The sequence below is a fragment of the Neophocaena asiaeorientalis genome, unplaced genomic scaffold (genome assembly GCF_003031525.2).
Source record: "Neophocaena asiaeorientalis asiaeorientalis breed wild unplaced genomic scaffold, Neophocaena_asiaeorientalis_V1.1 scaffold134, whole genome shotgun sequence".
Taxonomy (NCBI): domain Eukaryota; kingdom Metazoa; phylum Chordata; class Mammalia; order Artiodactyla; family Phocoenidae; genus Neophocaena; species Neophocaena asiaeorientalis.
This window is the reverse complement of record NW_020185339.1, coordinates 29210789-29222138: the sequence shown is the minus strand read 5'-3', so window position 1 is coordinate 29222138 and position 11350 is coordinate 29210789. Positions and strand designations below refer to the sequence as shown.

The 11350-nt window shown below is 58.1% G+C and overlaps 1 protein-coding gene across 1 annotated transcript; it reads right to left on the bottom strand.

Annotated features, from left to right (window-relative positions):
• Window positions 1-6735: 6735 nt before the first annotated feature.
• On the bottom strand, window positions 6736-10717 carry DDN (dendrin). The gene is given in 3 exon segments (XM_024736400.1): window positions 6736-8291; window positions 8293-10147; window positions 10555-10717. Coding segments are annotated over 3 exon segments (1953 nt in total). The 5' UTR covers window positions 10602-10717; the 3' UTR covers window positions 6736-8240.
• Between the last annotated feature and the right edge of the window lie 633 nt (window positions 10718-11350).

Sequence of the window (11350 nt, the reverse complement as noted above, 5' to 3'; positions counted from 1 at the left end):
TAACTGAGAGGACTGAGCCTGCACAGTCCCCGGAGGGTCAGCAAGCTGGCACCACACACACCCTGCCACACGCACCCTGGAAAAATCCTGTCAGTGGGGCTGCAAATACCCCAGGGTCTAGCACCCACCCCCCAACCTCAGGCTGGCTCAGTCCTCCTCTCCAGGCCAGAGGGAGAAAAATAACAAAATGAGGAGAAAATAAGCTGTTTGGCTGTGGTGTGAGCAGGAATATCCATGCAGAGCTGCCCACCACTCACCCTTACTCACTCTTTCCACACCCAGCCAGGGCGCCCAGCATGAGACAGACCACCCCCCTGCCCCCTCCCCCGTCTGGGCTAAAAGCAGACGCTGGTGAGCGAGCAGCAGGTTATAAATATGCCCAGGGAACTGCCGCCAACTCGCTCCCTTGTCATCCCCTGGGAGGGTATAGGGTGGGGTAGCTCCTAGGGAGGAGCCAGGGCTGCCCTGTTCCCTGGGGCCCAGGAGGAAGTGGGGCTTCCAAGAGGCTACTGCTTTTTTTTTTTTTCTGCCCTTTTCAAAGGGAAGGAGCCACTGCCACTTCATTTTTCCTGGACATTTGCCCATCTGCTCAGGGGTGGGGTCCCCAGCCTCCTTGGGCCATGGCTGGAAGCTCTGAACGAAAGGGCCCAAGTCCATTCACTGTGTGTCACGGTGGAGCCCAGCGCCACTGCTCCTCCTCACACCCAACACCAAAATTCATTCATTCACTCGACAGATATTAACAGAGGGCCTGCTGAATGCCCTGTGCACAAGCGTGTCTGCACATACGAGCATACGCCCGTGTATGTACACGCACACAGCAGCCCCTACTCCCACGCACTCACACCAGCTCCAGCCCCTCCTACAGACTTCTTGGCTTTAACCTGGCAGCCTCATCAGGAAGGGTAAAGCTTCAGGCTCCTGGTCCTGTCTCGGAGCGGGCTGGGCAGGGGGAAGGGGGGACATTGAGAAGAGGGCCCCTAAACAGTCCTGCTTCCACTACCTCCCTGATAAATGAGAGGGTCCTTTCCTCCCCGTCCAATCATCCTACACAAGGAAGAAAGAGCCGCTCTGTAGGATGCTGGGGGGCACCTGCCCAGGCTGCCAGAGCCTCCTGCTTCCCAGCCACTTGCCAAGTAGGTAGCAGGCTGGGCAAGAGGGGGCAGTGCCATCCTGGAGAGCTCCCAGCTCTCCCCCCACCAGAGCCAAACCCCTCCCTTTTCTATCCTCCCTATTAATCCTCGGAAGTGAAGGGGCCGGCCCTGGCGGACCCTCAGCCCTATTGTGGCCCCTCGCCCTCCTCGGCTGGCGTCTAATTAACTCCTCCTGCCCCCGGTTTTGTGCGCCCCCCTTACCCCACCTTGTCGGCCCCGCCCCTCCGCTCGGCCGGCTCCCCCCCACGGACATTCCAGCCCGGCCGGGCTGGTGTGCCAGGGCAACCAAGGCCGGACCGAGGCCTAATCCCCCCGCCGCCTGGCCCGGCTCGGGGAGCCCCACTCACCTCCCCGCTCTCTGGGGGCTGCCCGGCTCTGCTGTGGCGGAGACACACAATCGGGACAAAGGCGCAGCCCCCAGGGGGCTAACTCAGCCTTCACGCCCAGGTTGTGCGGCATTTGGGGAGTTTAATGAATTGTCCATCACGCCTTTCAGGGCCCGCCCGTCAGCCTGGATTAATCTTTGGAGCCCTGGTGGGGTAGGAGACACTAAGCCTGTATTTATTACTCTCCCATTGTCACTAATTGAGGTAATTATCTGTGACTCTGGCCTGGCCAACAATGCGGCATTCACTCCCGGGACCTCGATGGGCCTGGCTCCCACTCTCAGCACCAACCCTCCCTCCTCTCCTCTCCCAAACCCGCCAAGGGCTGAGTGGAGCCCTGGAGCATGATGGGAAAGTGGACAATGTCCCGTAATGCTTCACCTCCCCACCAGTATGGAGTTGCAGCCAGGGAGAGGCCTGGTGCCTCCAAAGCAGGCGAGAAAATAAGGCAGCCTGTCTGGGGACAGGTTTGGCTGGCAGAGCCCTCAAGCCACAGAGGGGCACGTCTTGAGGTCTTTGGTTTTCTGGACTCTCCAACGCCCCATCTCTGGGTTTCTGGCGCCAGGGTCTCCCAGGGCCCTTCTGTGGATCCACCTTGTCCCTGTAGCCTCCAGAGCTCTAGGGTATTAGGAGGCCCCATCCCATACCAGGTGTACTTCAGGGAGGTCCCTAAAGCTTTCAGGGTTGGCAGAGTGGTGTGGGTACGATGGGGGAGGTGGGGAGAAAGAATAGGAAAGGGCTCGTGCGGGAGCTCAGGGGAAGAGGAAGAGGAGCCGTCCCAGGAAGGAGCATCCAGGGCTCACGCTAATGCGGCCATGCGCTAACCTTGGGGAGAAACTTGGATTTGAAGTGGTGAGCAGTGTCAAAGAGTAGATTTCACATGGAGATGGCCTCCCAGGTCAAGGGGATTGGCCGTGGGGAACAGGTGTGTGTGTGTGTGTCTGTGTGTGTGTAAAAGAGAGAGATAGAGAAAGATAGCAAAGGAAGATTTGGACAGGACTGGATGGTGAGCTCCTGGAGGGCAGAGACTGTGTCTTTGTCACTGTTGTTTTCCAAGAGCCTAACATTGTACCTGGCACATAGTAGATCCTGTCAGATGAATGGATGGGTGAGGCCTGTACTTTCATTGGGGTTAAGATCTGTCGACTCTCCTCTTCCATAGCTGCACGCAGACTCTTCATTCTGCCTCAGGACTTGCTGAAAAGAAGTTCTGACCATCCCCGGACAGTTCTTGAATGGGCACTTCACCAGCTGCCGGTGTCAAAGACCTTGGCAGAACTCAGTGCTACAGTTGGAACAGCGCCACCTTGTGGTGCCTCTTGGGAGAGCTCCTGCGAGACCCCAGCAAAGGAAACCGGGTCATCCCTCCCAGCAGGGGGATGGGGGCGGGGGTGGTCACATCAGGCAGCAGCCACCCCTCCCCCTATATGTTGACCCTGAATTGCTGTGCCAGTGTTCCTGTGGCACAGTTTTATCATTTGTTCCTTCCTTCCGCCAGCATTTGCTGAGAACCTGCTCCAGGCCAAGCTTGTAGGTGATATGGAGCTAAATCAAAGGCGCTACTCTTGAGTAGCTCATGTTCCAGTGGGGAATTCTACAAAAACTCTCTTCCCCTCACCTCTCCGTCAGTTCCTCTCACCAAAGCTCAAACGTTTTATCCTTGCTTCCCAGGGACACTTCATGATCTGGCTCCCACACATCATTCCAGGATCCCATCCCTCTGCAGCTCTGCCTTCCCCAGTGCCTTTGCTCCCAGTGAAATCTGTGTGCTTTCCCACCTCTCTACCTTCACCCACACCCTGGAATGAACCTCTTCCCCATCTCCCGCCGCTGAGATCCACCTCAAAGCTTCCTTCCTCTTGAAGCTCTTCTAATTTCCCTTGGCAAAGTGGCCCTGCCTCCTGAAGCACCTTCTTGGCAGGGCTTTCATTAACAGCACATACTGGCTGTTCCATGGGTGGTGATCTGTGTATGTTATTCATGTTCCTATTGGCTTCTAGCTTTCTGAGGACATGGACTCTGTGTTTTGTTCATCTTGGCATCTCTTGCGACACTGAGCTAGGCGCATCATATGCCCTCGTTAAGATAGATGGATGGATGGATAGATGAATGAATGGATAGATGGATGGAAGGATGACAGATGAGTTGGTGGATGAATGGATAAATGGATGCGTGGGATGTATAGATGGACGCATGCATGCATGGATGCATGGATGAATGAACAAAAGGATGGATGCATGCATGCATAGATAGATGGATGGAGGAAGCAAGTCTTCTTTAAAAAAGATTCACAAAAGGCTATGTAGTACCAGGGGCTTCAAGGCAGGGAGGCTACCCCATGCCAGGACACACAGAGGAGAGAAGAGTGTCCAGGCCGAGACTTCCTTCACGAACAGGTGCACCCTCGGTGGCTGGTCTCCCAGAGGCCTGGGTATATTCTGACTCCCCAGTAGTTATGGTTTGGGAGCTGTTCCTTCCGTCATGCTCACGTAGACCCTCTGGAATGTCTTCATCAGCATATATTATATTGTACCGCCTGCACGGTGATGATTCTGTAGTTTCCTCTTCCACATCCCGTACCCTGTCTCACACACACCCCAGATCTGTGAGCTCCCCGAAGATAGGTAACACGTCTGAGTCTCTTGTGTGTCCCTAGGGCCTGGCATACAGGTTTAATGGGTGTGTGAACAAATGAGTAACCGAGTGAATGCCGACTCTCTTCCCCACAGAAACATTTCGCACACTGCCACTACTATTCATGTCCAGCCATCTTTGCTTGTCCTCTCCTCCTCACACACTTCCACACACGCCAGAGTTATGGCCTGGTTCTTTGTTTCATTACCCATTTGTGGCCGATCTAGGGAAGTCCCAGGGCTCTCCTGAAAGTCTGAAGGGGGAGGGGGCTCTTAGCTCCTCTAAGGCCATATTAACTGGGACCCATTCAGAAAAAGGCTTCCCTGAGAAGAACCTGGCTATTGGGAGGGTAGGAGCGATCCTGTGCCAACCTGAGGGCTGCTGCCCCTACCTGGCCACACCCTCCAGCTTTGCCTTCCCTACTCCTGACCTGTGAGGCTGTCCCAAGGTGGGGGTGGGAGGAGAGAGGTAGTTGTGGCCTCTGTCTTGAGGCTGGCTGGCTGGCAGACACAGCCAGATTTAGAAGTCATTTTCACAGCAGGGAGTCTCCAGCCTTCCACCCACAGGGCCCTGCAGGGCCAGTCTGAGATATGGCTCACCAAGGGCTGGCCCTGAGACCTGCACTAGCTCCTCCTCTTCTCCTCTCTCTGCCTTTCTCCCCAGATCTTTAGCAGCTGGTGCCGATTCCACCCTTAGGCAAAGATAAACGGAGCCTTGGTGGGGGAGGGGGCGGCTAGTGCACTGACACACCATTCACCCGTTCAAGGGGCTGTTTGTCTCCACCCCAGGGATCCCCTCTCCTCTCCGCCTCTGCTGCCTGTTCCTCCTCTTCCCTTACCTCTACTTCTCTCTTCCCATCTCCTAGCCCGATACCCCAACACTAATGACATAGCCCTAGGGGGAAATAATAATCAGAGCTTAACACTTATGTATCACTTACTATGTACCAGGCATTGTTCTAAGTGCTTTACATATTGAATCATTTCATCCTCCCAACAAGCCTATGAAAAAGCACTATGAATAACCTCATTTTATAACTCAGGATACCAAGGCACAGAGAGGTCGAGTAATTGCCCAAGGTCACACAGCTAGTATGAGGTAGGTACAAGATTTAAACCCAGGCTGCCAGGTCCCAGAGTCCGTGTTCTGAGCACAACACTACCATAGTTCTCTAACAATGATAGCAGTGTGGGTAAGCTCTTAGAAACTGGCCTCCTGTGTGCTCAGCCTCAAAGAGGCCCGGGCAGCAGAGTGGAGCCCACCTCCACAAGGCCAGCCCCTCCACTTTCCCATGCAGCTCACCTCTCCTGCCAGCCCCAGAGCCCTGGAGCCCCTGGGCTACAGCAGAATCCAGGCAGATGCTCTCACCACTGCCCTGGTCTTCCTCAGTCTTCCTCCTAGCCTGAAGTCCATCCTCTTCTCAGGCCCAGAGGTCGGAGGCACACACCCCTCAGCTGGAGCAGGCTCACCCCAGCCTGGCCTCAGTTTTCACTCCTGCCTATATCTTCCACAACTCCTCTGAATGTATCCTCAACTCCAGGCAAACCAGACCATTTGATAATTTCCTAAACATACCCTGTTTCCCTATATCCATGCCTCTATTTTTGCTCTCCCCTCTACCTGGAACCCCTTTCCCCGAATTCTATCTCAGATGCCACCTCCTCCATGCAGGCTTTCCTGGTCTCATAAAATCCATACAATCTGCCATGTTTGATTCCTTAGAGTACTTAACACCCACTGCTCAATCTATCATTATTTGTGTGTTGTCCTCTTCACCCCATTGTCAGGCAGGTCTTACTCATCTCTTTCCAGGAGCCCAGCTTAGTGCCTGGTTCCCCTCAGGTGCTCAGTAAATGCTCAGTAGTTATAATCGGTAGAAGTTAGAATTGTAGGTGGAAGAGAGACAGAACTCAGGAACCTTTGATCTCTGCCCAAGGTGAACCCCAATTACTTTACTTCCTCCAGTAAGAGCTAACTCGAAACCTGGCAGTGCGGGTTCCAGGCAGCTTCTGGGATGGAAGGACCTTCCCGGGTGACTGACCAAGGTTCTCCGTTTAGGTTCAAAGCCCAAAGAGGACACCCCTCCCCGCGCCCCATTCCACTGAACCAAGGCCCGGCTTAGGGTCCAGTCCAGCGGCCTCCCTACCCTGCCCCCTCCCTGTCCTGCCCAGCCTCTCCTGGTGCGGGTGGGGAGTGACACTGAGATAATTGGAGACCAAAACTATACGCGGTTTGAGAGCGGGGCTGGGGATCTGAACGCTGAGCCTGAGTTGGAGTTGGCAGGACTCCGTGGGGGTGGGGGGCAGAGGCGGGGCCGAGGGCCGGGCCAGGACTCGGAGACTGAGTCTGAGCCCAGCCTGGGGGGAAGGAACAGAGAGTCCTGCCTGGGGGAGACAGGGGTGGGCAGGGAGTTTCTATCCAATAAAGGAGTCTCCTCCACCGCCCACCAGGCGGGAAGGAGCGCAGGAGCCCTGGGGAAGGGACACTATGGGGAATGGGTCGGTGAAAGGAAGAAGATGCCAAGGCTGGACAAAGGGAAGCTTAGATTTATTGAGCGCCTACTGTGTACCAGGCACTGTGCAAGGCGCTTTACATACATTATCGCATTAAGTCCTCACAACAACCCTGCGAGGTAGGTGTTTATAAACCCCCATTTGACGGATGAGGAAACTGAGGCTCAGGGAGGTGAAGTGATTTGGCCAAGTTCACATGGCTAGTAAATAGAGACAGAAGAGGTGCCCGAGATCGAAGAAAAAAAAATACTTCAATGTCTGGGTCCCAAGCCGTTTGGTGTGGATAGTAGTACAAAGAGGGGCTCCGCGCGCTCCAGAGGTCTGCAAGGCCAGAGGCCTGCTCCCGATCTCGCAAGACTGGAGACAGCAAGGCGGGGGACCCGCGCGCAGTAACTAGGGAGCAATTGATTAACTGGCAGTGCCGGGGTTGGAGGGACTCGCCGACTAGCTACCAGGGAAATCCGCGACCTGCGCGCGCCCCGTAGTGGCTACAGCGAGTATCACACCCCACACCTACAGGCTTTTGGGGACCAGCCTCCCTCTTCCTTCCCTGGCTGGTTTCTGGAAGAGGCAGACATGCAAGACATTCTCAGGGTTCTTTCAGATGGGTGATACCACCTGAGTGGGAAATCGTGGTCACTATTCAGAGCATCACTAAGGAACACTGGGGAGGAGGAAAAGGGGAAGGCCTAAAAGAGTCCCAAGCTGCTCAGCTCAGACCACCACAAACCAGGGACAGTGACAAGGCCACCACCCTGCACTGCCTTGGGGATCCTACGCCTAAACCAGAGACTGGAATAGGAGCCCTTGCCCACTTACTCGGCTATTCTGCAAACACTGCACAGTCTCTTGAATTGAAAGTGAATGCAGGTGTCAAAGAAGCCACCCAGGGACGCTCAGACTCTGTTCACTTATTCCTAACTGTCTTGGCTTGTGCAGGGGAGGAGTAGATAAATGCCTCCTCAAGGACTCCAAAACATCAGGGATGGACGTTAGAACTCCCTTGTTTTACATATTACAGGGCCTGGAGAGGGGAGGCGACTTGCCTAAGGTGACCCAGCAAACCAGTGTCAGAGTTGGGATTGGAAGCCAAAACCTGTGACACCAAAGTGAGTCCTCTTCCTGCTTTGCTGGTGGCTTCTGCCAAGAGCCCCTCCTCTTCTGCCAAGGGCCTCTCCGTCGCCTGGTCACCTCAGTCCGAAGCCTCTCCATCACCTTCCCCCTCCTGCCCAGAGGCCCTGCCCTGAAGTTGCCCTATGACTATCCCATCCCTGTCCTCCTGCCTTATCCTGCCTAGGCCTCTCTGCTCAGTTCCATGCCTAGTGCGTCGGCCCCTTCTGAGACCTTACCCGAGTGCCCTGAAGACCCTACCAAACGTTAAAGTCTACTGCGCACCCTCACCTCTCCTGGAAAAAAAAAAAATCATGAATTGACATATGCTCCCTTTCCTTTCATCTGTGCGCCTTCTATTTTGAGTATGGGAACGGGTATAGGTAAGAGGTACAGGGAAGTCTGTGAGGAAGAAGGGGGACACAAATACAATAAAGGGCCTCTCACTGTCGCTCCCTATTTCCCTGTGGGGTCCCCTTAGTGTCCCTCGCCCCCGAAGAGGACCTCCTCGGTTTGGCTGATGACATCTAGAATCTCTCGGATATTGTCGCTCAGCTCGGCTGCCTTCCCGCCTTCCGGGGGCCCGGTCCGCTCGTTCCGCCAGGAGGCGCCCGAGGCTTCTGTGTCGCTTCCATCAGAAGAGCTGCTATGGACGCTGAGCTCCGCAGCTTCGTCGGAGTCGGAGTCCGGGGCGGTGTGGCGGCGGATGCGGGACACTGCTTCCCGCAGGGCTCCGGCATAGGGCCCCGGGGTCCGCGCCCAGCCCCGGCCTGCGCGCCGCGGGACCGCAGCCACTTCCTCCGAGCCCTCGGCACGGCGCGCGCCTCCCGAAGCCGCTGGGCCTAAGGCTGAGTGCTCTGGGCTACCTGGCTGCGTGGGGGGATCCTGCAGGTTTACTTCGCCGACCGGGAGCCCCAAGATGCGGGAGGCGCGCTCCTCCAGTGAGGAGTCCGCGGACTTCCCGCCCTCAGCTTCGAGCCCACGTCCCCCACCGGGCTGCTGTGAAGGGCGACTGCTCAACAGCAGCTTTCGGCAAGGGGAGGGAGGGACCGCGGCCCCCTCTCCCTCCTCCTTGTCGGGCTTCAGTTGGGTGGGGGCATTCCCCACAAGGCGCGGCACCCCAGCGGGCAAAAGCTGCACATGCTGGGTTCGAGGGGTCGGAACATACTGGGACCGTATCACCACGCAAGTGGCGTCAATGACAAAGACGCCTTCCCCACGAGCCGGGCCACGGGAACTTCGGGGCAGGGTGTGGGGGCGGCGGGTCGCCTTCCAACCCTCCAAGGTCTCGGGTCCGGCCTCCTCTCTATGACCCAGGGACTCCCTCCATCCCGTGCCTCCCGGAGCCCAGGGTCTGGGGAGGGTCTGGCTATGTCGGGGCGGCTGCTTTTTAACGGAGGGCATCCAGCACTTGGGGAGCCAGCTCTGTTCTCTCCCTTCTCTCCCTTCCCCGGAGCCCTTGGGATGGGGCCTGGACCTGGGAGCAGGACGCGGGGGGCTGGGAGTGGCAGGTGCAGACCCCGCAGGAACTGTCTCCGTGCCTGGGTTCCCAGCAGCTTTGGCGTGGGGATGTCCGTCGCTACCACTCTTCAGGCCAGCAGCAGCCAGCCTCAGGCTTCTCTCCGCGGCCACCTTACCGGACTCCAGCCTTGGCCTGGCTGTTCCACAGCCTGGGGATCCCCCCAGGAGACCCCGGCCCTGACGGAGACCCCAGGCCCCTAGGACGTCCCGGTAGATCCGAGGATCTAGCCTCTTCTTTGTGCACCCTCCCTCTGTCCTGGTCGGAGCAGAGGTTGAAGAGGCGGGCGCCTGCGAGGGCTCGGGTCCTCGCTTAGTCCCCAGGGTCCTGTGGGGGCCTTCGTAAGAGGGTGGAGCCACGTAGGGTGGCGGCCGGTCCCAGCGGCGTCGCGGGGCCATTCCGGCAGCACCTCTCAGCAGCAGGTGAGCTTCGTAGCTGGGAGGCCCTGGCCGCCGACCTCCCCAGGGCCCCGCCCACGCCGCCCCTGGATTGCTCTGCGGCTGCGCGGATGGACGGGGCGGTCGCCCCACGGACCCCAGGCGCTCCGGCCGTGAGGGAGCTGGGAGCCCTGCAGGCTGGGCCACCCGAGGGGCGTTCCGAGGCTCCGGGCGGGGCCGACCAGGGGGACTCCTTCGGGCCCCACCAGCCTTGCGCCTTTTTCGCTCAGTCTCCTTGGCCTCCCGCTCCTGCGATGCTGCTTTCCTTTTCTCTTGCTCCCGGGCTCGGGCCTCGGCCGGGGGCCCCGCCCGCCAGTTGGTCGCCTCCTGCAGCACCCTGGAGGCCCAGGGCCGGCGGGGCGGCGGCTCAGGGGATCCCAGGCGCGGCCCACACCTGGGACAATGAGCAGGAACCCAGGTGAGCAGTTTGTGGGGGAAGGGAGGCGAGGTCCGGGGAGCTGGGAGCGCTGCAGCCCACTTGGGGCCGCCTTGTGGAGGGGAGTGTGTGAGTGTGTGCGCGTGTGCACGTGCGTATATGTTAAGGTTGAAGTCGAAGCGGGACTCCTCACCATCTCTCCATACACACTTTAATAGCGTCTGCCCCATCTCACCTGCCCTTTCTCACGCCCACTCCTGTCCCCCCAAACAAACGGGATGAGTCAAGCCCCAGCCCTCGGGATGGGGTGGGGGGAGGCGTGGGAAAGAGAAGGGGGAACAGCAGCCCTGGCTGGTGCCCACGGTAAGGTGCGGACCCCAATCCCTGCCCCACCACTCTCTTCCCCTTACCCCTCCTTCACTCACGTGCGGCTCTGGGGCCCGCGGGCCCAGTGGCTGGCCTGGAAGTCCATGAGCTGTCGAGGAGGGGCGCGGCGACTATAATGACAGGAAATAGTCTTCACTTCGATCACCAGCAGCTTTGATTTCTGCACCCAGAGGCAGCTGCCAGACTCCTCATCCTGGAGCTCCCGGGGGCTATCGGGCCCCTCGGAGAAGAGCTGGCCATTTTTTTCTGGGGACTATATATACCCAGGCACACGTGTGTGCCTGTCTGTGTGTGTGCGCGCGCATGTGACACGGCGCGGACGGCTCCGCGCTGCTACCTCCCCCACGTGCACGACCGCCTCCTGGGGCCCGGGATTGGGCGCCCCTTCCCACTGCTCTTGTCCCCCAAGCCTGATGGGACCTGCACGAGTGGGCAGGGGATTTCTTATTCTTGCCAAGCTGACAGCGCCTGCACCCCCGCCCCCATTTCTTCAACCTTCCCGCCGTTTTAACCCTTCATTCTCCTGCTTGTCAGGGTGCCTGACCAGCAGCGTTCTGCCCCTGACTTCCTGCCTCGGACTTCGTTTTCTCCGACAGGGAGGTGATGGGAATGGAACTCAAGGTCTCCGCCTGCCACTCTCTGCTGGTTTCCATGGGGTTGGGGTGCAGGAGGGGCTGGCCCACGGCTGGGGGGGTTATTTTTAGCGGCAGTGGCGTTCGGGCGCAGAGAGGAGATGAGTAACCAGCTTCCACGCGGTGGAGGGAGGAGGCGGTGGCTTTCACGCAGCCTTTGTGCGACTCTGGGGGAGAGCTGCCTCCAAGCTCAAAAAGGGTC